Source organism: Taeniopygia guttata, chromosome 30, assembly GCF_048771995.1.
Source record: "Taeniopygia guttata chromosome 30, bTaeGut7.mat, whole genome shotgun sequence".
Lineage (NCBI taxonomy): Eukaryota > Metazoa > Chordata > Aves > Passeriformes > Estrildidae > Taeniopygia > Taeniopygia guttata.
Genome location: NC_133055.1, coordinates 4901923 through 4923847, shown reverse-complemented (window position 1 = coordinate 4923847; position 21925 = coordinate 4901923). Strand labels below are relative to the sequence as shown.

Below are 21925 nucleotides of genomic sequence, written 5' to 3'. Positions count from 1 at the left end.
CAAACAGCTCCCAGGGCTGCTCCTAAAGCAGCCAGGAGCTGGTTGGGCAGCAGCAGTGCCTGGAGCAGACAGGGTTTGTGATGAGCTCCAGAGGAGCTGAGCCCTGGGGCTGCTGGCCAAGGCCGAGGCCCAGTGAGCATTTCTCAGCTGGCAGGGCGGCCTGAGAAGGGGGGGAGGGGGGGAATAATTCCCCCCCTCAGTGTGCTCCCAGTCACTCCAGGATTTCCATGTCCCTGCTCCAAATGCTGCTCCCAGCCCTGATCCAAGGGAATGGGAATGTGCCACTCCCTTGCCTGGGCAGGGTCACACCTGAGCCAGGTGTGCAGGGCAGGACCTTGCCCTGACCCCGAGCACTGTCCCAGCTCCAGGATCTGCTTCCCACCGGCCTCTTCCTCCTGCAGCTCCGAGCCCAGCTTGGTGCTGAACAAAGGGGCTGGGCCAGGGTCATCCCCTGGTGGCGGCTGTGCACCTCCTCCGCCCCCTCCCCAAATTCCCGCTGGGGGAGCAGGAGCTGGAGCAGGAGCCCTGTGGGGAGGGACAAGGGGGTGACACCGGGATGGGGGGGGGGGTCACACATGCTCTGGCAGGACACACATGGACCCTGGGGACCCCTCCTCAGAGCCAGGAGGATGAACCCCAACATGGAGCCACCAACCTCCAGCAGCATCTTGGGGGGTGGGACCTGGTGGCTGCTTTGGCGTTCTGGGGGATCATGACTACCCAAAAACCCCCTCCCAGCCCCACAGCCACTCCCAGACTCCTGAAACCACCCCACAGATCCCAGCCAGGACTCCCCCAACTACTCCCTGCAAGATAAATGTCCTCAAGAACCACCCTTTCCATCTCCTCTAAGACCTGCCCAAATTCCCTGCAAGCCACACAGCTCTGTCAGGGACCCAAACCTCCCTCACAGACCCCTCCAAGCCTCCTCCCAGCACCACAAATGCCCACAAGATTGACAGAAGCCCTTCCCAGTCCCCTCAGGAGCTCCTAAACTTCCACCTCCCATGGCACTGACCAAGAGAGGTTGGTGGGTAGGAACATTTGCAGCCAGGATCAGCTCAGGCACTTCAGCAGCAATTTGGGCTCTTAGGGAGAACATCCCAAATGGGGAGACACAGGCCAGGGACTGGGACAGACAGAATTCTTGGAGAACAGGTGGGCTCAGGTGGACATGTTCTGCTGGCACACCTCTGAGATTGTGGCCATGTCCCCTGGCTTTGATAACCTCAGAACACCCAAATCTTCCCAAATATTCCATTGAACCAACCCCACATTCACCCCCAAATCCTGGTAAATGGTGCAGGTTAAGATATCTTAGTTTAACTTCTTGATTTTCACCCCAGTTTTGGTTGTTTAGACAGGGTGAAGAAGGAAATTATTTACATGGAAAAGACCTCCAAGGTCATGCAACACTGCTTGATGCCACCAGAAGAAATAATTGGACAGATCAGGTGAGATTTTTTGGGGTGTAAAGTCAACAAATCACTTCTTCCCAATTAATTTATAGTTTAGATCAGAGTCCTGATGAGTGTTCTTGCCCCTGTGTCCATCCAGGTGCCTATGGGGATCCAGGAGGACGTGGAGACCACTTTACAGGTGTCTTCTCAGCAGGGATCACAGGGAATGTGGGTCACCAGGGCTTTGACCAACATGGGTCCTCCCATGGGGGATGGAGTTGGAGCAGTGCATGAAGCTCTTCCTGCAGTCGGGGCACTCGCAGGGCTTCCCTTACCGGTGCCTCCGTTGGTGTTTGGTCAAGTGAGAGCTTCTGGAGAAGCTCTTCCCACACTGGAAACACTCGTAAGGCCTCTCCCCAGTGTGGATCCTCTGGTGGCAGTTCAGGCTGAACCTCTGCCTGAAGCTCATCCCACATTCCCCACACTCGTAGGGCCTCTCCCCAGTGTGGATGCGCCGATGGTTGATGAGGGTGGAGTTGTGCTGGAAGCCCTTCCCGCAGTCGGGGCAGCGGAAGGGCCTCTCATCCGTGTGAATCCTCTGGTGCAGGAGAAGACTGGAGCTGGTCTGAAACCTCTTCTGACATAGAGGACACTCATAGGGCCTCTCTCCAGTGTGGATACATTTGTGGGTGACAAGTTTGGAGCTGCAGCTGAAGCCCTTCCCACACTCCCCACACTCGTAGGGCCATTCCCCGGTGTGGATCATCTGGTGGCAGATGAGGTTGTTGCTCTGCCTGAAGCTCTTCCCACACTCCAAACACTCATAGCGCCTGTCTCTCACAAGGATGCTCAGGGACCAGCAGCTCTGAGCTCTGGCTGAAACTCTGCCCACCTCCCTGGCACTGGGTGGGTCTTTCCTCCTTAGAGCACCCTGGACTGGGTTTGCAGCCCCTCCTCCTGTAGGATCGCCGGGGGTTTTCCTCGTGGGATTCCTGCACTGTGGAGCTGCTCAAAACAGCCTCTTCCATGAGGTTCTGCTGTGGGAATTTGTCCTCCCTGGTCTCCATCATCAGCTCCTGCTCTGGGGGAGGAAGGTCAAGGAGAAGATGGGATTTGCCTCTGGGCCACAGGGAAGGGCAAGGAGATCCCCCCAGTGCGTCCCCGTCAGCAGAGCGTCGGCAGCGGGGCTTTCCTGCAGCCAGGGGCCAGGCTGGGCCGGGAGATGGAACAGGAGAGAGGGGGAAAGGGGCACTGACTTCCTCCTCACCTGCCTCAGTGTCCCAGGGCGCCTTCCTCTTCCTCACAGCCTCCTCCTTCATTTCGTGAAAGTTTGGGTATGGGAAATTCTGTTTTGGGAGGAAAACAAGGGATGAGCACATTGAGTTTTGTACCGGTTTGAAGGCAAACCAGGGGGAGAGTCTAATCCAGAATGACAATTGAGTAAGAAAATTAGGATCAAGGCAATGATACAGAAACACTGGTTTAAACTCACAGAGTCAGGATATAACCTGACACCCCGTTGCTCAGGGTGGTGGTAGCAGTCTGATGAAATGGTGGCTGCAGTCCAGCTGGAGTGATGAACGTGATTCTGTCAAAGCGGTGATCCTGTAGAAGGGTCTGGTCTTCCTCTGAAGGTCCAGTGGTGGTTATGGAGCTCTTGTCCTCTGGGACTGCAGTAGGCAAGGTGGTCGTGGTGTTGCAAGGGTGAGATTATATCCAGGCAGGAATGCTTGGTTCCTCCCCCTGGGCGGAGCATCCCACAATGGGATGATGTAATTTTATCAGTCCTGCAGTGACACCCAATGGCCCATTAACAGAAGATGGTCCCTGGAGGGCGTTATCAGGGCTGAGCCATGGAAGAGATAAAGAATACTGCCCCACCTGTTGATAACAGTTTTTGAAGATGGTGACTGAAAACACTTTTGGTTACATCTGACATTGTAACCTGAAACAGTGAGGCAATCCCTGCTCGGGGTGGGGGGTGAACACCACCCCCCTTACCCAAACTGGCTCAGGTGTAAAACCCCCACCCTGGGAAGGACACGCACACAGGGGACAATGTCACACTTGCCCTGTCCCAGGGGAGATCTCTGTCCCTGTCACTCCCTTTTCTCTTTCTTTCTAGCTCTCTCTCTACCTCACTTTTACTGTTCAGGAAAATCCACTTAAATTTGGTGACCTTTGCACCTTAATTGGGGCAGAGGCATCTCTCTAACAATTTTATTAACCAGCTTGCAACATTATTTTGGTACAGTGAGTTCATGGCACTGCTGTCTGACCCCAAGTGCCTTTGACATCAGCCTCGTTCCCTCCTATGAGGAGGTTCTGCCTCTTTCTGGAGGAACTCTTGGAAACTTGGATGCAGCTTCCTCTGAGTGACTTTTGGAACAATTTATCAGGAAAATGGCTGTTGTGGGTAGCCAGTGTAAAAAAAATATAATCCTGTCCTTCCCTGAAAAGTTCGTTAAAGTCACTGGAGGAAAGGGAGCAAATCATACCAGTGAGACTGACCAGAATCAGTCATCCCAAGGTGAGGAACACAAGGCTACTGAAGTCCTACAAGAAGCCCAGCTCAAGTAGTTAAACTCCCGAATAATTTGTGAATTCGCAGGCTTGGGGGCTTTTCCAAATATGAGAATCATTATTTTCTTTGTCCCTGTCACCTTTGTGACATCTACACAGACCTTTCCCTCCCTTTTAATAATCTGTATTGGGCCAAATTTCCACATTTCTTTTTTTGGAACCTGCCAGCATCTGAGCTGGAGCTGTGCTGGAACTGATGAAATTTGCAATTGCCACAGAATTGCTTCTGTTGTTGGTTTATTAATGTTTGGGATTTGTTTGCGTTTCCATCACAAGAGACTTGTGGGAAGAGCAAATCTTCCTCAAGGCATTTTATGTAGGGTTAAGTTTAATTTCTGCTGAGTTTGTTTTGTCTTGTGCCCAGGGGATGCTCAAGGGCTCTCTGGTTTTGGTTTGACTCTAATTTTCTTCTGATTTGTCTTTATCACTTGAAAACACCTGAAAAATGACTAAAAAGAGTATTGATCAGAGATGTCAGAAGTCCCATCATGTAAGAGGTATCTGAGATAGGATTTATGGTTTGGGAACGTATTCTGGAGGATTTGTGGGTTCTTGGGGGATATCTGGTAGTATTCTCCATATCTTTGCACTCCAAAAGCCAAGGTGGATTGCTCTGTCACCTCAAAATTATTCAATCCCACTGGAAACCCCACAATCTTACCCCAAAATTGCTCAATCCCACCTCAAAATGGCTGGTTCCCACCACAGTCCCATGCCAAAATTACTCAATTCCACAGCCTCTAGGGTGAGATGGGGTTGGAAGGAGATCGGGAGAAGTGAGATCTAAATTTGAGGTTGTGGGATTAAGATTGTGTGGGTCTGGGTGGTTGTGATTTATTTTGATAGTAAATAAAACTTCCAGAATTATTGATTTCTGTTCCATTCATTTTCTGTCAATTTTGGTTTGCTTTTCAGAGTGCCGCCTTCTCAGCTGATTTTGTTTGTGACCTCCTGTCCCAGACTGAAAAGCAAGATGTGTTCTATTTGACATCTGTATGGCAGTTGTCCTGTGCTAAGTGGGCAGTTTTTCCTTATCTCTTCCACAATCAGTCCCCCCTCAGGGGAGACATCTGCTGATAATGGGCTATTGAATGTCACTGCATGACTGATAAGAACTATAACATCCCACTGTGAGATGCTCCGCCCAGAGGGAGGAGCCAAGCATTACTACCTGCATCTAGTCTTGAGATTCTGGCCCACCAACACAGCTTTTTCTGGGCTGGATTTCTCAGAGGAACAGCTGCCTCTTCCTCTTCAGAAGAAGACACCCTTTTCTACAGGATCACTTCTCCAACAGAACCACACCTGAAACTGCAGGAGGACTGCAGCCACCATTCCAATTGGACTGCGGCCAACACCCTGTCCAACAGAGTGTCCGGTCGTATTCTGGCTCTCTCAGTGTTGTTTTTGTTCACTGCATTGTTCATATTTTCATTTTCTTCCCTAATAAAGAGCTGTTATTCCTGCTCCCATATTTTTACCTGAGAGCCCTCCTTTATTTCAAATTTATACCAATTCAGAAAGAAAGAATCTACATTTTTCTATTTCAGGAGAGGCTCCTGCCTTCCTTAGGAGACACCAGTTTCTCCAAACCAAAACACCTCCTTTCTCTCCTGCCTTCCTTCGCCTGCTCTGTTTCTCTCTCAGTGTCTCCCTTGACCCAGGGCACCTCCCACCAAAGACCCTGTCCTGATTTAATTCCCAATCCATGAGCTATGACAACCATGGGTGAAGTTATGAAGGCTGGCAGTGAAATGTCCCTGTAGGATCTTGCTGCACTTGGCTTTTGGCTCTTCCATAAGAGCTTTGCCTTCAAGGGCAGGAACATCTTTTCCTGGCTGGGAACTGGAATTCCAGCCCCTGGGAATGTGTGCCATGGATCCCAGAGGGGCATTCCCGAGGCTCCCAGGGTGCTGCTCCTGCCGTGCCTCCCAAGGAGCTGTGCAGGGCAGGGGACAAGGTGCAGCAGCTGTGTTGGTGCTGCAGTGCCACAACAGCCCCTGGTTCCAGGAGTTTCCGCACTGCCAACAGCCGTTCCTGGGATCCATGATGCCCTGCTGTGTCCCCATGGATATTTGGTGTCATGAAATTCTTCAGTGTCACAATGGCCACCTCGCTCCATGAGCTTCTGCAGTGTCCAAATGGCCTCCTTGGATGGGCAGTGTCACCATGGACCATTGGCTCCATGCAGCCCCGCTGGGTCACCATGGACTCCTGGGTTCCGTGAGGTTCTGGGGGTGTCTCCATGGTCTCCTTGGATCCACAGTGTCACAATGGACCACTGGATCCACGTGGCCCTGCTGTGTCACCATGGCCCCTTGGTTCCATGGGACCCCAGGGTCACAATTGACTCCTTGCTTCCACGTCACGCCCTCAGTGCCAAAATGACCTCTTCCTTCCATGGGGGACACAAAAGATTTATAGAAACATTGAGCAAATCCTGCTTAACACACCTGGGAACACCTGTTTGCATTCCAGAGGGAGGTTAAAGGTGAGGATGGCACCAGCAGCTTCCGTCTGAAACAGAGATCCAGGGAAAGGAGTGGGACAGAGAATTCAGCTGGGAGACTCAGAGAATTCTGCTTCCAGAGATCAGTTCTGGTCACACTGTTCCTTGTAAAAAGGTGACACCATTCCAGGCAGCCTGTACTGAGCAGGTGGCTCCTGAGTGGGGTTTGTTGTTTAGGAAACCTGCTCAGGCTTTTCCATTCTTTCTTTCCCAAGAGGAAGCTTCTACTGGGCCTGTGTGCAGGCAGAGCCCTGAGGAGAGCAGGTGGGACACGGTGCAATGGGCTGGGACATGGAGCTGCAGAGCTCAGGGACAAGGTTCTGCTGCAGGGCACAGGGATGTCAGTGCCAGGTGGGTGATGTCAGGCATGGTGAGGCTGGGGGTGAGGAGCAGCTTGTCCAAACAGGCTCAGCCCTCAGGGGACTCATTCTTCTACATGCCCAGACCTCCTAAGGAGACCTTCAGCGTCAAGATCACCTGGGGAATGCTTCTATCAGCTCTTCTCTGAACTGGAAAATAAGAGAATACTCACTTGATTAAAGAAAAAATGTCATGAGGTGCACTTGGAAATCCTCCTCCTTAATAGAACGCCAAACTGACTCCAATCAGCTGCACAAGCCCTGGAGACTTGCAGACGATTGAATGAAGACAAAGCGCCCCTAAGGGCTTCCTTTTCTTTAATGATCCCCATGGAGGATTTAGGGTGAAGTCCAGAACCCTCAGGCACTGAGAGAAGGCTGAAGAAGCTACTCAAGGAGTCAGGAGCAAAACTCCAAGTCCCTTGGAGCAGCACTGGGCCCCACTGAGGGCAGGAACTGCCAAAGGCTCCCCAGGGACTGGTGAGAGCAGATCCTTGAGGCCAGGATTGCAGGGAGCCAAAGGTTCAGAGCAGGGAACTGCAATGCTGAGCAAGGCCTGGGCTGGCTGGGGGAAGCAGAAAGGACAAGCCCTGAGCCCAGCCTGGCACAGCAGGGCCTGTCCCTCACGGGTGGCTCGGGGCTGTTTGTGGGGCAGGGGGATGTGAGGGGAAGCAAGGACAAATGCCACAAACCTGTGTGACCCTGCAGATCCTCATGGAACCAAGGGGCCATTGTGACACTGTGCTGCCTCATGGGATCAAGGAGACCAATGTGAAACTCAGAGACCCCAAGGAACCAAGGGTCCATGGTGACCTTGTGCAGCCGCAGTGTCACAGAGGAGCTGCTGTGACACAGCGAGGGCACACGGAGCCCAGGGGCCATTGTGACACATCAGGGCTTTGTGGAACCACGAAGCCATTGTGACATTGCAAGGCCTCATGGAAGCACGGGGCCATTGTGACACTGCAGAAGCAAGGGGAACATTGTGACACTCCAGGGCCTCATGGAACCAAGGAGATCATTGTGACACTGTGGGGTCCTACGGAACCAAGGGAACATGGAACAGGTCTGGCTGGCTGGGCCACCTGGGGGCCACCTGACAGGTCCAGCTGGCCTTGGCATGTCAAGGGCTGCTTCTCATCTGCCCCTGGAGCACTGGGGCTCAGTGCTCTCCTTCCTGTGGAAAGAACTGTCCTCCTCCAGGAGCCCATGGCCAAAATTTGGATTCCTCCTCTTATTTTGCTTTTATGCAAAGATTGTTCCCAGATGACATCTGCCAGGACAGACAGATCTGGCTGGCTTGGTCACCCAGGGGCCACCTCTCGTCTGCCTGTGAAACACTGAGACCCCGTGCTTTTCTTTCTTATGAGAAAAAAACCATCCATCTCGACCACACCCATGGCCAAAACTGAGGATCTGCCTCCAGAATTCCCTATATCCAAGGACAGCTCCCAGACAGAAGCTGCCAGGACTGACAAGTCTGGCTGGCCTTGGCTTCCTGAGGGCTGGCACTCATCTGCCTCTGAAACACCGGGGCTCTGTTCTTTTCTTCCTAATGTAAATAATTCTTCCTATCCAGGAACCCACAGCCAAAACTGAGATTCCACCTCCAGAATGCCCTGTGTCCAAGGATATCCCCTAGACGAAAACTATCAGGAGAGACAGGTCTGGCTGGCTTGGCCTAAGGGTGCCCACCTCTCATCTTCTTCCAGAACACTTGGACTTGCACTTCTCTTTCCTATAGGAAAAAATCATTCATCCTGTCATGGCCAAAACTGGGATTCCACCTACAAAACTCCCTACATCCGAGGATTAATGCTTTGAAAAATGATTTTTGTTTATTTAATGACCTATTAAACCTTTTATCAAAGTTTCTCTTATCTTCTATGTTGCCAGAAAGGATGTTTTATTGTTTTGAGCTCCTGAGAATCTCTTGTTGGTATTTCTCCAGTGCATCCAATTCAGAGGACACAAATAATTGTAATTCCTTTTAAATTTCCCATTGAGAGAGTTTTTTAGGGGATGGGGGTCAGGGCTTGTGTGTCCTGCTGGGCACAGCCCAGGCAGGGCTTTCACAGCCCCATCCCACACTCCATTTCCCAGCTGGAGCCGCTGGTGCCTCTGAGTTCTGCTGCCCCAGCCCCAGGGACGCTCTCCTTGTCTGCCCATTCCCCCAGGGTCTCTGGGCAGGGATGGCCTCAGTGGGGGCTGCTGACATCCTCAACAACTTGGAGGCTGCTGCTGAATTTTACTGCTCCAGAGGCTTCTTCAGCCTTCAGCTCCTCAGTGCAGGAATTCAGTGCCCCAGGGCTCATTAACATTCAGAACACCTTAACAAGCCAAGCCCTGGGAATCATTTAAGTTTTCAAATCTCTTGTGGTTGATTACACTATATTTAAAAGGACAGTGAGAAAAGATTTCTTCCGGTCCTGTTTAGTTTTTTTTACTCCTAATAAATTGATGTGTGAAATCTCCAGTTGACACTGAATCCAAGTGCCTCCTCATGCAGTTGGAATAGATATGAAAATCAAGACCCTTTGTGGCTGACAATCCATCGGACTCTGTCCCTACCCCCACCCCACCATTTCCCCCATCCAAGCCCTGGCACTCAGAGCAGCCTTGTGCAAATCTGAGCTCTCTCCAGCCCAGGCTGCACCTGCAGGTTTCAGCTCCTTGGCTCCAACTCCCACCTGCTTTCCTTGGAGAAGGAGCTGCCCCAAACACAGAGGGATGTTCATTTATTGCCAGCCAACAAAGCCAAGGGAAGGCACAGCTCCATCAAATGCAAAAGCCATTCCTCTGCTGGATATTAAATCCACTTTGCACAGCAGACAGACTCAGAGCAATGGAAAACACCTTCTGTGCCCAGCACAGATCTCAAGGTCCCCCCAAACCCTCCCTGCCCCGATTCTGCCCAGATTTGCTCTTTGCACACACGAGTCACAGGCTGAAGGCAGGAGCTGCCTCCATGCCCAGAGGGAGGAAAAAGGCAAAGTGGATGAAGAGCTCTCCTGTGCACAGCCAAGGTCCAAGTGCCCCTGCAGTGGGAACCACAACTCATCAGGTTTGTGTCCTTTGGGCTCAGGGACTGGTGACACTCAGAGGCACAGAGAGGTTTCTTGCCAACAAACACAAGCTGAACATTTGAACAGTTTAAAAACAATCACAGCTCTTCCCTCAACTCTCTGTGATGTCTCACCAGCATCTGACATGTCCCCTATCCCCAAGGAATTTTTGCAAAGGAGCAGTTTTAGACAAAGACATAAAAGGTAATTCTGTGATAGATATAAATGTAAGTAAGGTGTTGAATAATGTGATATTTATTTGAACTTCAGAAAGACTGCACAACTCTGTGAAGCTCAAAGCATGAAGCCAGTCAGTTGAGAGGACCTTGAATGATGAGAGAGCACCTAGAGGAGGAAATCTGGGAGCAACAGGAAGGACATAGATTGAGCTGGTCTAGTGAACAGATTTCCTTAGACATGGCCATTTAAACAGGAGAGCTGGAAACACCTGAAGGAAGAGGGAGATGATGCAATAAACAGAATATTGGTGACTCAAGAGGATAGAAAGATCAATATTTCTTCTTCTCCCATCAATACACTTCCAAGAAATTCCTGTTCCTAGAGGGAAAACATTGGTCTTTCTTAAAAGTAGTGTAAGTGACCCAGATAATAAATATGTCCCTGTATAATATGAAATGTACACGTATTAACACCTGTGCCCCTTTCCAGGCAGACATCAGCTGTGTGCCCATGAACAGGCAGTGCCACTTGTGCCCTGAGGTGCCGAGCTGGGGTTGGATCTCTCAGAGAGGAGCTGAGGGAGAGCAGAGCACCTTGCAAGCTGCAGGTCCCTGCCAGCCCAGCAGGGCTCCTGTGCCATCAACATCTGCTCTGCTCCAGTCTGGAACAGGGCCCAGCACGGTGCCAGGACCATCAGAGAGCTGAGGTGTGTGCTGGAATTCCATGCCCTCCCCATGGCACAGCAGCCCTGCATTTCCCTGCTCCAGCCTTGGTCTCCAGCACAGCCATGGAGGCTCTTTGGGCTCCTGAGTGTTCCTGCAGCCCCCAAGGGCAGCTGTGCTCTGCCTTTGGCACAGTTAGCCCTGGCCAGCGCAGGCCATGCTCAGCAATTCCTTGTCTGTGCCTGGCCTTGCTGCCAGCCCCAGCTCAGCAGCCAGGGCTGCCAAGGTCTGGCACAGACAGAGGCTGGTGCTGACAAATGTCCTGGGCCCCTCCCTGCTCTGTCCATGCCCCAAGGGCACAGAGCAGCCTCCTCTCTCGGGCTCTTGCCTGTTTTCAATGCCTTGCCCAGGCGCTGGCCCTGCCCCACAAGGCCTGGGCTGAGTCCTGCCCCTGCCCGCTCAGCCAGGCTGAGATGGACACTGATGGTTTCTGTGCCAGGCTCTCCCAGCCCAGCCCAGCTCCCTGCAAGCTCTGCCAGCTGCCCTGAGCTCTGGGCAGCACCAAGGGCCTCTCCCCAGCACAGCCCAGCCGGCTCTGGCCCCACAGCTCTGCTCAGGCCCGGCTGCTCTGGGCACTGCCCCACGGCCTCAGCCCCTGCCAAGGGCACAGCAGCAGCTGCAGCTCAGCCAGGACTCAGCCCCACCATGGGGGAAGGGTCTTGGCCAAGGCCAAAGGAGCTCCCTGGCTGCCCTGCTCCCCTCTGGCTGAGGTGCTGAGAGCTCTGCAGCCCCTCCTGCCATCCCCTCTGCCCAGGCCAGCACAAGAGCCCCGGCCCTGGGGCCCTGCAGAGCTGCTCCTGCTCCAGGCCCAGGGCCCATCCCAGAGCTGGGGCAGCCACAAAGCTGTGCCCATTTCTGCTCATTGCTGCTCTGATGGGGATGGATCCTCAGCCCCCTGGATATTGTGATGAATTTTACCCCTCCCGAGGCCTCTTCTTTCTTGAGCCCTTCACTTCAGGAATTCAGTGACAAAGACTCATAAACATCTGTTCAAAACACCCAAGGCAAGAAAAGACCCTGGGAATAATTTAAGTTTTCAATTCTTCTGTGGTTAACGAGACAGATTTCAGAAGTGTATTCAAAGTGAATGTACTATATCGAAAACAGAGAGAATTGTTCTTTTCCTGTTTATAGACTGATATCAGCAATGTCCAATTGATGTTTAGCCCCAGCATCTTTTAACACTGTCTGAACAGATATGAAAATCAAGACCCGTCCTGGGTGACAATCAATCACACTTTGTCCCTCTCCCATCCCCACCATTTTCCCCATCCAAGCCCTGGCACTCAGAGCAGCTGAGGAATGGAGTCACATCCAGGGGTGTCCCCAGGGCTCAGCACTGGGGCCAGGTCAGTGAAATCTCTTTATTGCTGATCTGGACAAGGCCATCGAGGGCACCCTCAGTCAGTTCCAGGTGAGCCCAGGCTGGGTGGGAGTGTGGCTGTGCTGGAGGGCAGGAAGCTCTGCAGAGGGATCTGGACAGGCTGGAGCCATGGGCCCAGGACAATGGGATGAGGTTCACCAAGGCCAAGGGCCGGGTCCTGCCCTGGGCTCACAGCCACCCCAAATCCCTGGCTGTGCCCTGCCCCTGATCCCCACAGCCTGTGCTGTTTCCTTCATCCCTGCATTGCCAGGGACTTTCTGGGACAAGGGAGCTCTGCTCTGGGGATGGAGGGAGGTCCAAGTGCCACCACTGGAGTGGGAACCACAACTCATCAGGTTTGTGTCCTTTGGGGGTCAGGAACTGGTGAGACTCAGAGGCACAGAAAGTTTCTCTTCATGGCCAACAGACCACAGTTGAACAGGACACAATTTAATAACAATCACGCTCTTCCCTGAGCTATGTGCAACGTCCCAGCAGCATCTGATGAGTCCACCATCCCCAAGTGATTTCCATACTAAAATTGATTTTTAGACAAACGTGGTTCTGTGATAGGTATAAACACGATTAAGTTTTTGTATCAGGATGCTCATCCTGGAGTGGGGGAAAAACAGCTCAAACAATTCCAGATTTGCAAAGCTGTCAGTGGGGGATGGGAAGGGAGGTCAGGCTGCTTTTGGTGTTGAGGAAATGCTGAAACCAGCCTGACTCATTTCATCTCCTCCTGGCCTGGCTGATCTCCCCTCTTTCCCCTTCCACCCATTGGCTTTTGTCTCCCACCAGGTCCCCGGTGAAGAGCCTGGCTCTGTGTTCTCCATCCCCTCCTCGCTGGCACTGCCAGGCTGGCATGAGGAGCCCCTCAGCCTTCCCTGCTCCGGGCAGGACAAGCCCAGCTCCCTCAGCCTCTGCTCACAGCCCAAGGGCTCCAGCCCCACCTTGGAGGCCCTTCCCTAACCCTGCTCCAGCTGCCAGACATCTTTCCTGCCCTGGGGAACCCAACCCAGGCCACAGGGACCTGGATAATCCACATCCTTGATGTCCTGGTCACACAGCCCTGGCCACTTTTCCCCATGTCTGGCTCTGGGGTGGATCCTGTGGAACATCCTTTGGTGGAGGCTGTGGCTCCAGGGGGACTGGGGGGATACCGGGGGACAGGGACCCTGCTGGGCATGAACAGCATTGGACTTGTTGGGAGAAACTCTGAGGGGGAGCTGGGGCAGAGTGAGCAGCCCAGTGACCTCACAGAGCCCTCCTGGGATGTCACACAGCCCCTCTGTGATGTCTCAGCCTGCTCTGTGAGGTCACAGCCCAATCTCTAATGTCACACAGCAGGTCTCTGATGTCACAGCCAATACTGTGATGTCACAGCCAGCTCTGTAATGTCACAGAGACAGTCTTTGATGCCGTAGCTGCTCGATGACCTCATATAACCCACTCTGTGATGTCATAGATCACTCTATGACCTCATGTCACCAGATGATAAATGATCTCCACCAGGTGAGCTGACACCTGGAGCTTGTTCTCCAAAACCCCAGGCCCATGGAAACCACACAATGCCCATTGTGGGAGAAGGGGAACTGGAAGTTCACCAGCCTCAGTGTCCTGCCAGCTCAGCCAGGCCCACGGGAACATTGGGGTCCACGACCACCAGGGACCACCAGAGAGACCCCCAGGACAGAAGAACACATGGGTAAAGGGGAGGGGAAATATGTTAATGACTTCGGGGAAATGATTATCAGATGTATGTTTAGTCCAGGACAATCAATGAATATGTATGCAAAATACAGAACATGAACAGAAACTTTCCTGCACTCAGCATGCTCGGCTTTGGGAGGAACTATCCCCCGTGCATCTGGCTGAATAAAGAATGCAGCTTCTTAATGCTGCACTGGTGTTAAGGAGTTTTCTGTTTTACCGAATTTTTGGTAACACTCCACTCCCAAGGAAAGCTCTGTCTCGTGCTGTTCACAAACAGAGAAGGGCTGGTGGCAGATGTGGGGGTCGGAGGCTGCCTGGGGCACAGAGACCGTGAAATAATCAAGTTTTCAATGTTCTGTGAAAGAAGGAGGGACAGCAACAAAACTTGAACACTGGAATTAGGAAGGACAGCCTGTGGCCTATTTAGGATGCAGATATGGGGAGTACCAAATCAGGCACTGATTTTTTAAAGGGAAACAGCCTTTAAAAACAAAGGGGTCCAGGAAGGATGGACACAGTTCAAGACAGTGATCTTAAGGGGGAAGGAGCAGCCTGTCCCAGTGTGGCAAAAGATGAGCTGGTGAGGAAAATGACTGTCCTGGCTGCCCATGGAGCTTTTGTGGAAACTCGGGGGAAGGAAGAAGGTGCATTAACTTTGGACAGAAGGTCAGGCAACTTAGGAATTGTTTAAGGATGTTGTTAGGTCCTGCAGAAAAAAAAGGAAAGAGGTGAATTCTCAATAAGAGATTATTCTGGCCACTTCTGTGAAAAAGAATAAAAAATGTGTCTGTGAATAAATTCATAGCAAAATGTGGTATACGGAGAACCTCTACTCTTTATTGGATGCAGTGGAAAATATAGTAACTAAAGATAAAGAAATGGTTGAGCTACTTAACACCTTGTTTGTCTCAATTTTCAATATATGGAGAGGTTGTCCTCAGGACAAGATTTCTCCTGAGCTGCCAGATGGGCTCAGGGAGTAGAACAGCCCCCTGTAATCCAGGAGGAAGCAGCTGGTGACCTGCTGAGCCACTCAGACACTCACAGGTGGATGGGATGGGATGGGATCCATCCTAGGGGGATGAGGGAGCTGGTGGATGAGCTCCCCAAGCTGCTCCCCATCATTTACCATCAGTCCTGGCTCACCAGGGAGGTCCCAGAGCACTGGAGGTGCCAGTGTGAGCCCATCCCAAGAAGGGCTGGAAGGAGGATTAGGGAACTCCAGGCCTGTCAGCCTGACCTCGGTGCCCAGCAAGGTTATGGAACAGATCACCTTGAGTGCCACCACAGGGCACCCACAGCTTGGCCGAGGGGTCAGAGCCAGCCAGCGTGGATTTAAGAGGGGCAGGTCCTGCCTGAGCAACCTGATCTCCTTTTGTAACCAGGTGACCCACCTGTGGATGTGGGAAAGGCTGTGGATGTGTCCATCTGGACTTCAGCAAAGCCTGTGACACTGTCTGTGACAGCATTCCCTGGAAAAGCTGCAGCCCACAGCTTGGGCAGGTTCCCTCCTGGCTGGGAGATGGAAGAGCTGGCTGGAGGCTGGGCCCAGAGAGGGGTGGGGATGGTGCTGCACCCAGCTGGTGTCCAGTCCCTGGTGCTGTCCCCAGGGATCTGTGCTGGGCCCAGTCCTGTTTAACATCTTCACTGATGATCTGGGGGAGGGGATCAAGCCCACCATCCCCAAATTTGCAGGTGACACCAAGCTGGGTGTGAGTGTGGATCTGCTGGAGGGCAGGACAAGAAGACACAGCCTTCAGCTGCACCAGGGGAGGTTTAGGCTGGACAAGAGGAAGAAGTTCTTCACAGAAAGGGTGAGTGGGCACTGGAATGGGCAGGCCAGGGGGGAGGTGGCAGAGTCACTGTCCCTCTCCAGTGGCACTCAGTGGCATGGTCTGGGTGACAAGGCGGTATTAGGGCATTGGTTGGACTTGATGATCCCAAAGGTCTTTTCCAGCCTATTTGATTCTGTCATTCTGTGATGATTGGGACACTCTGGGGCCATTGTGACCCTGCAGGGACTTCTGGAACTAAGAGGACCATGGTGACACTGTGCAGCCCCATAGAACCAGGGCCCCATTGTGGTGCTCTGGGGCCCAATGGAACCAGGGATTCCCCGTGACACTGGGTCCTGGTGGAACCACAGAGGCCATGGTGACACTGCGGGGCCTCGTGTAACCGCGGGGTTTCACCACTGTGACACTGCGAAACCAAGGAGAGCACTGGGAGAGTCCAGGGCCCAGGGGAACCAAGGGGCCGTTCTGACACTGCGGGGCCTCATGGAACCAAGGGGACATTGTGACACTGCAGGACCTTGTGTAACCAAGGGGCCACTGTGACACTCTGGGGCCTCCAGGAATCTGGAAGGCCCTTGTGACACTGTGTGGCCTCGTGGAAACAAGGAGTCCATTGTGACACTGAGGGGACTTGTGGAACCACAGAGAGCATTGTGACAGTGTGGGACCTCATGTGACCATGGGGCCTTTGTGACACCCTGGGGCCCCATGGAACCAAGGGGCCACTGTGAAACTGCGGCACCAATGAGAACATTGTGACACTGTGAAGCCCCATGGAACCAAGGAGTCCATTGTCGCATTTTGGGGCCCCATGGAAACAAGGACATCTTTGCAGATGACACCAAGCTGGATTTGAGTGTTGATCTGCTGGAGGGTAGGAGGGCTCTGCACAGGGACTGGACAGGCTGGATCCAGGTCCCAAACCCAACAAGGTGAGGTTTAACAAGTCCAAGTGCCAGGTCAGCACTTTGACCACAACAACCCCTGCAGTGCTACAGGCTGGGGACAGAGTGGCTGGACAGCAGCCAGGCAGAAAGGGACCTGCAGGGACTGATGGACAGCAGGCTGGACATGAGCCACCAGCGTGCCCAGGTGGCCAAGAAGGCCAATGGCTCCTGGCCTGGATCAGGAATGGTGTGGCCAGCAGGAGCAGAGCTGCTGTGCCAGCACTGATCTGCCCCCAGCTCTGCACACAGACATTGCTGCTGCAGCTCCAGAGAAGGCAACAAAAGGGCAACTCTGCAGAAAACTATGCTGGGAGATCCTTTAGTTCCTTTAAAGCCACTGAGAGTGCAGCCCCTCATTGACACGGTCTGTTGCAACAGGGAAGGTGGACACAAACAAAATGAGAAATGGCACCAAAAATGACATTTATTGTGGAAAACATGAAAAAAGAACAACAAAGGAAAAAAACCCCATAATTAAACCAACAAGAAGTACAAAAGACAACTTTTATTACAAGTGATTTGCAGAAATTGGCCAGCAGTTTAATGCTCCTGAAAGCATCCAGTCATCAGTCTCCACACTGCAGCCTTGAGCTCCTGGTTCCTCAGGCTGTAGATGAGGGGGTTCAGGGCTGGAGGCACCACCGAGTACAGAACTGACAGGGCCAGATCCAGGGATGGGGAAGACATCAAGGGGGACTTCAGGTAGGTAAGTACACCAGTGCTGACGAACAGAGAGACCACAGCCAGGTGAGGGAGGCAGGTGGAAAAGGCTTTGTGCTGTCCCTGCTCAGAGGGGATCCTCAGCACAGCCCTGAAGATCTGCACATAGGAGAAAACAATGAACACAAAACATCCGAATACCAAACAGGCACTAACAGCAATGAGCCCGAGTTCCCTGAGGTAGGATTTGGAGCAGGAGAGCTTGAGGATCTGGGGGATTTCACAGAAGAATTGGCCCAGGGCATTGCCATGGCACAGGGGCAGAGAAAATGTATTGGCTGTGTGCAGCAGTGAATAGAGAAAGCCACTGGCCCAGGCAGCTGCTGCCATGTGGGCACAAGCTCTGCTGCCCAGGAGGGTCCCGTAGTGCAGGGGTTTGCAGATGGACACGTAGCGGTCATAGCTCATGATAGTCAGGAGGCAAAACTCTGCTGAGATGAAGAAGAGAAAGAAAAAGAGCTGAGCAGCACATCCTGTGTAGGAGATGGTCCTGGTGTCCCAGAGGGAATTGTGCATGGCTTTGGGGACAGTGGTGCAGATGGAGCCCAGGTCGCTGAGGGCCAGGTGGAGCAGGAAGAAGAACATGGGCGTGTGCAGGTGGTGGCCGCAGGCTACGGCGCTGATGATGAGGCCGTTGCCCAGGAGGGCAGCCAGGGAGATGCCCAGGAAGAGGCAGAAGTGCAGGAGCTGCAGCTGCCGCGTGTCTGCCAGTGCCAGCAGGAGGAAGTGGCTGATGGAGCTGCTGTTGGACATTTGCTGTGGCTGCACATGGGCACCTGTTCATGGAGAAAGGACAGGGACAAGTCAGGAAAGGCTGCTCGGAGCCAAACCTGGGCCATTCCCTGCAGACTGTCCTGCTGGGACTCACCCACCCTTGTTCCTGCTCTGGGAAAACCTTCACCCAGGTCCCTGCCTGAACTCCAGTTGTGCTGGCTGAGTGTGCCAGGAGCAGCCAGGCCTGTGCGTGGGGGCTCTCGAGGAGCCATCCCTGCCCTGCTGCCCTGGGTTTGTGGCCCTGTGGCAGAGGGACCAGGCTGGATATTCAGGATTTGTCACAGGAATCACTCCTAATGCAGAAAAGTGCAGTACTTCACTTGATATAATCTCCACTCACACTTCTAAGGCAAACAGATGGCAGGAGATGATTTTAGGAATTGTTTTCCTACCCACACACCATTCCTGGCCCACTGAGGTCAGAAATCCCCAGCATTCCTGCTGCACTCAGAGTTTGCCACAGAGAGATGTGAGAGGCAAAGGATTCCCTGTGGCTCAGGGCAGGTGAGGGGCTGGATGGGTTTGTTCCCCCAGCACTGCTCTGTTCAGCCCCCTCTGCTTCCCTGAGCATCTCCCTGGGCCTGGACATCCCCTCCTGAGAGGTGCCTTGTCCCTGCCAGCGCTCACAGAGCCCATCCCACCCTGTGTGCCCTCGGCCCGGCCCTACAGAAACCTGCCTGTGTGCAGGGCCCTGGCTGGGGCAGGCTCTGTGTGCAGCTGGGCAAGGGCAGCTCAGGAGAGCCCTGCTGGGCCCTGCAGAGCTGATGCTGCTGCTGTCCAGGGCCGAGGAGTGGCTGAAGGCCCTTTGGGAGGCTCCCAGCAGAGAGACTGACCACCCAAAGTCACAGTTCTGGAGCCTCTGTAAATGTTCAAACATTCCTTTGATGATCCCATGTGGCCCTTTCAACTCAGAATGTTCTGTCATTCTGGGATTGCAATTCCTGTTCTGCTTCTCTCATCCCCCTGTTTTCTATAATCAAAAGAGAAAAAAAACCCTTGCAACAGTGTTAGAACAGTAAAGTAAAAACAAGACCTTTATTGGAAGCTTCCAGGTGTCCCAGTGGGGATGGGGAACACCCAGCCCATGATTTCAACAATTCATTAAGGTTAATTAATTAGTATATTTAACAGGGACACCCAATAGGAGTTTCAGTTGCCCCAGTTACACACCCCTGGCTCAACCCATTGGAGTAGGTCCAAGGGCTTCTTTGCCCCAGGTTTTCTTATCACTGCTCACATTTAAAAACCGAAATGGTCTTCTTGTGGGTTCTTTCCCTGATAATAAGACTATATAGCATTTAAAAAATGTGTTTAGACAGGTTATTGTTCTAAAATCTAAGAGAAAAGTAAGGAAACATATTAGAGTTAATTAAGGATTATAATTACATTAAGTATATAATAGTAGTTAAGTAGAGTTCATTAAGAGTTTAACAGAGTTAGGTAAGGATTATAAATTTATAATTACATAATAGTAATTTATGGACCTACGGATATATGAGAAATGTATAAAAAGCAAAATTCTTCATGTCATCACCCCAACTTTCCCATCCAGCTCCAAGCAGGAAATTGAAAACAATCTCAGGAAAGCTCCTGACCTTTACAGCAATCCCAGGCTTACCTTCTTTGGGAAGTGTCCTCCGGAGCTGTGCCCAGGCTGGTCTGGAGCTGGGAGCAGCCCTGCCCCACCCAGCCCCTCTCAGCAGCAGCACCTGCCCTGCTCAGGGTGGCTCCTTCCCCCCACAGCTCCTGGCCAGCCCTGGGAGCAGCTCCAGGGCCGGCTGAGAGCTGTCCCTGGCAGGCAGCAGAGTCCCTGGCCCAGCACAGCGCCCTGGGCTGCAGGACCCTGCTCTGCAGGACAGCCCTGGGCACCCCTGGCTGCTCTGCACAGGAGATGAGCAGAGAATGCACTCACAGGGTCTGTGGGCATTGGGATGTTCCAGCTTTAGGAGATCTCTCCAGGAGCTGCAGCTGCATTGTCCTGCAGCCAGAGGTTCCTGTGCCAAGGGCTGGCAGTGATTCTGCCCCAGGCACTTCTCAGCCCCTTCCCAGCCCTGACTGATTGAAGCTCTCTGTGCCTCTGTGCTGTGCCCGGGCTGGCTGCAGGCAGTGCCCCAGCCCTGCTGGGCTGGGAGAAGAGCTGCTCAGCAAGAGAAATGTGCTTTTGAAGCTCTGCTTGGTTGCCAGGATCACCCTCTGTGCCAGGAGCCCGGCCCAGCTCAGCAGCACAGACACAGCACAAGGACTTTAATGACCCTCTGGGGCTTTGTGCTCAGGCCCTGAACATCAGGCCCTGAGAGGGAGCTGCACAAACCTCTCCAGAACTCCAGGTCAGAATCCAACTCCAAAGTTTCTTGGACTTTTAATGGGTCCCACTGAGGGACACGACTGAGAAAGTGTCCCCAGGCCCCAGGCAGAGCAGAGAACTGGAGGCACCGATGACAGGTGGGGACAAAGAGAAGCCAAGTCTTGGTGCCCTGGGGCACAGCAGGGTCTGTGCCACCAAGGGCTGGGAGGAGACACCTTGTCCTGAGGCCCTGGGGCCTCCTGGCACAGCCCCAGCCAGGCTGGGCACTGTCACCCCCTGGTCCTGCCCTCAGCATCCCCCCCTAGCCCACATCCCAGTGGCCTCAAGGATCTGCTGGAAGGAGTCCCTGGGGAGCCTTGGCCAGGAATGGCCCTGGGGGCTCCTTCATGCTCCCAGGGACTGCAGGTTTTTCAAAGGACTTTGGTTTTGGCTTTTGCCTTGGAGTCTCTGAGAGGTTTCTGCAATCCTGGCCTCCAATTATCTGCTGTAATTAGTCCCTGGAGAGGCTTTGTCGGTAACAACACTCAGTGGGGCTCATTAATGCTTCAAGGTACTTCAGTTCTTTTAAGGTACTTGGTGTTTCCCATTTGATCCAGACTCTGTGTGAGGTTTGTGCAATCATGGCCTCAATTATCTGCTTTAAGGAGTCCCTTGAGAGCTTTGTACTGACACCCAGTGGGGCTCATTAATGCTTTCAGATACTCAACTTTTTCCAGGTATTTTGGATTTTCCTTTCCACATTGAGAGGTTTTTGTGCCATTTTGAGTCTCTGAGAGGTTTTTGTGTGATCCTGGCCTCCAACTCTCCCCTCCACGATGAGGAGCCTGTGCTGGGGATGGACCTCAGTGGGACCCATTATTGCATTGAGACCTTTTGGTTGTTTGCTCTTGACTTTGACTCCTGGAAAGGTTTGTGCAATCTCCTCTCAGGCCCTGAGGTTCCAGGGCTCAGTTCCAAATGCACCACGGGGCTCAATAGGATCAAGGAAGTCCTGACAAACCATGCCTCTGCCTTGATTTCCCTCTGGTCTTGTGCAGTTCTTCAGGAAGTTTCTGTGGTTTTTGTTCGCTAATTTGAGCTTTCTTGGCCAGTGCATTAATTAGTGTGGTGGGTTCAGTGTTGGCTAATTACCAGTGCACTCACTATAAAATACTTACTAATTTCCTGCTGCGAGATAGGATTAGGAGAAAGGCAAAGTGGGATCAAATCTTGAAAAGGGTATAAAGAAGAGTTTGTTAACAGTAAGTAAAAAAAGAGTAATAAGGATCAGAAGAAAACTTTCAGAACACTTCCCCTCTCCATTCAACATTTTCTTACTTACTTTTTATGCAAAGGGACAAATCAAAACAATTTCAGTCACTTTACCACCTCTAGAAAAATCCTTCTTTAGTTCACTCAGGGAGAGGAGTCTCTCTTTCTTGCTATGGAGACTTCTCCACAAGAAAACAGTTCTCTTCTAGCTCTCAATTTCCATGAATAGCAGCCA

The 21925-nt window shown here is 52.5% G+C and overlaps 2 protein-coding genes across 3 annotated transcripts in view; both read right to left on the bottom strand.

Annotated features, from left to right (window-relative positions):
• Nucleotides 1-21925, bottom strand: part of LOC140680909 (uncharacterized) — a 692735-nt gene that overhangs the window by 249321 nt on the left and 421489 nt on the right. The gene's annotated exons all lie outside the window — the stretch shown is intronic.
• Nucleotides 17181-18184, bottom strand: LOC140680919 (olfactory receptor 14J1-like). The gene has a single exon (XM_072919824.1). The coding sequence runs from the start codon at nucleotides 18111-18113 to the stop codon at nucleotides 17181-17183; it is 933 nt and encodes a 310-aa protein (XP_072775925.1). The 5' UTR covers nucleotides 18114-18184.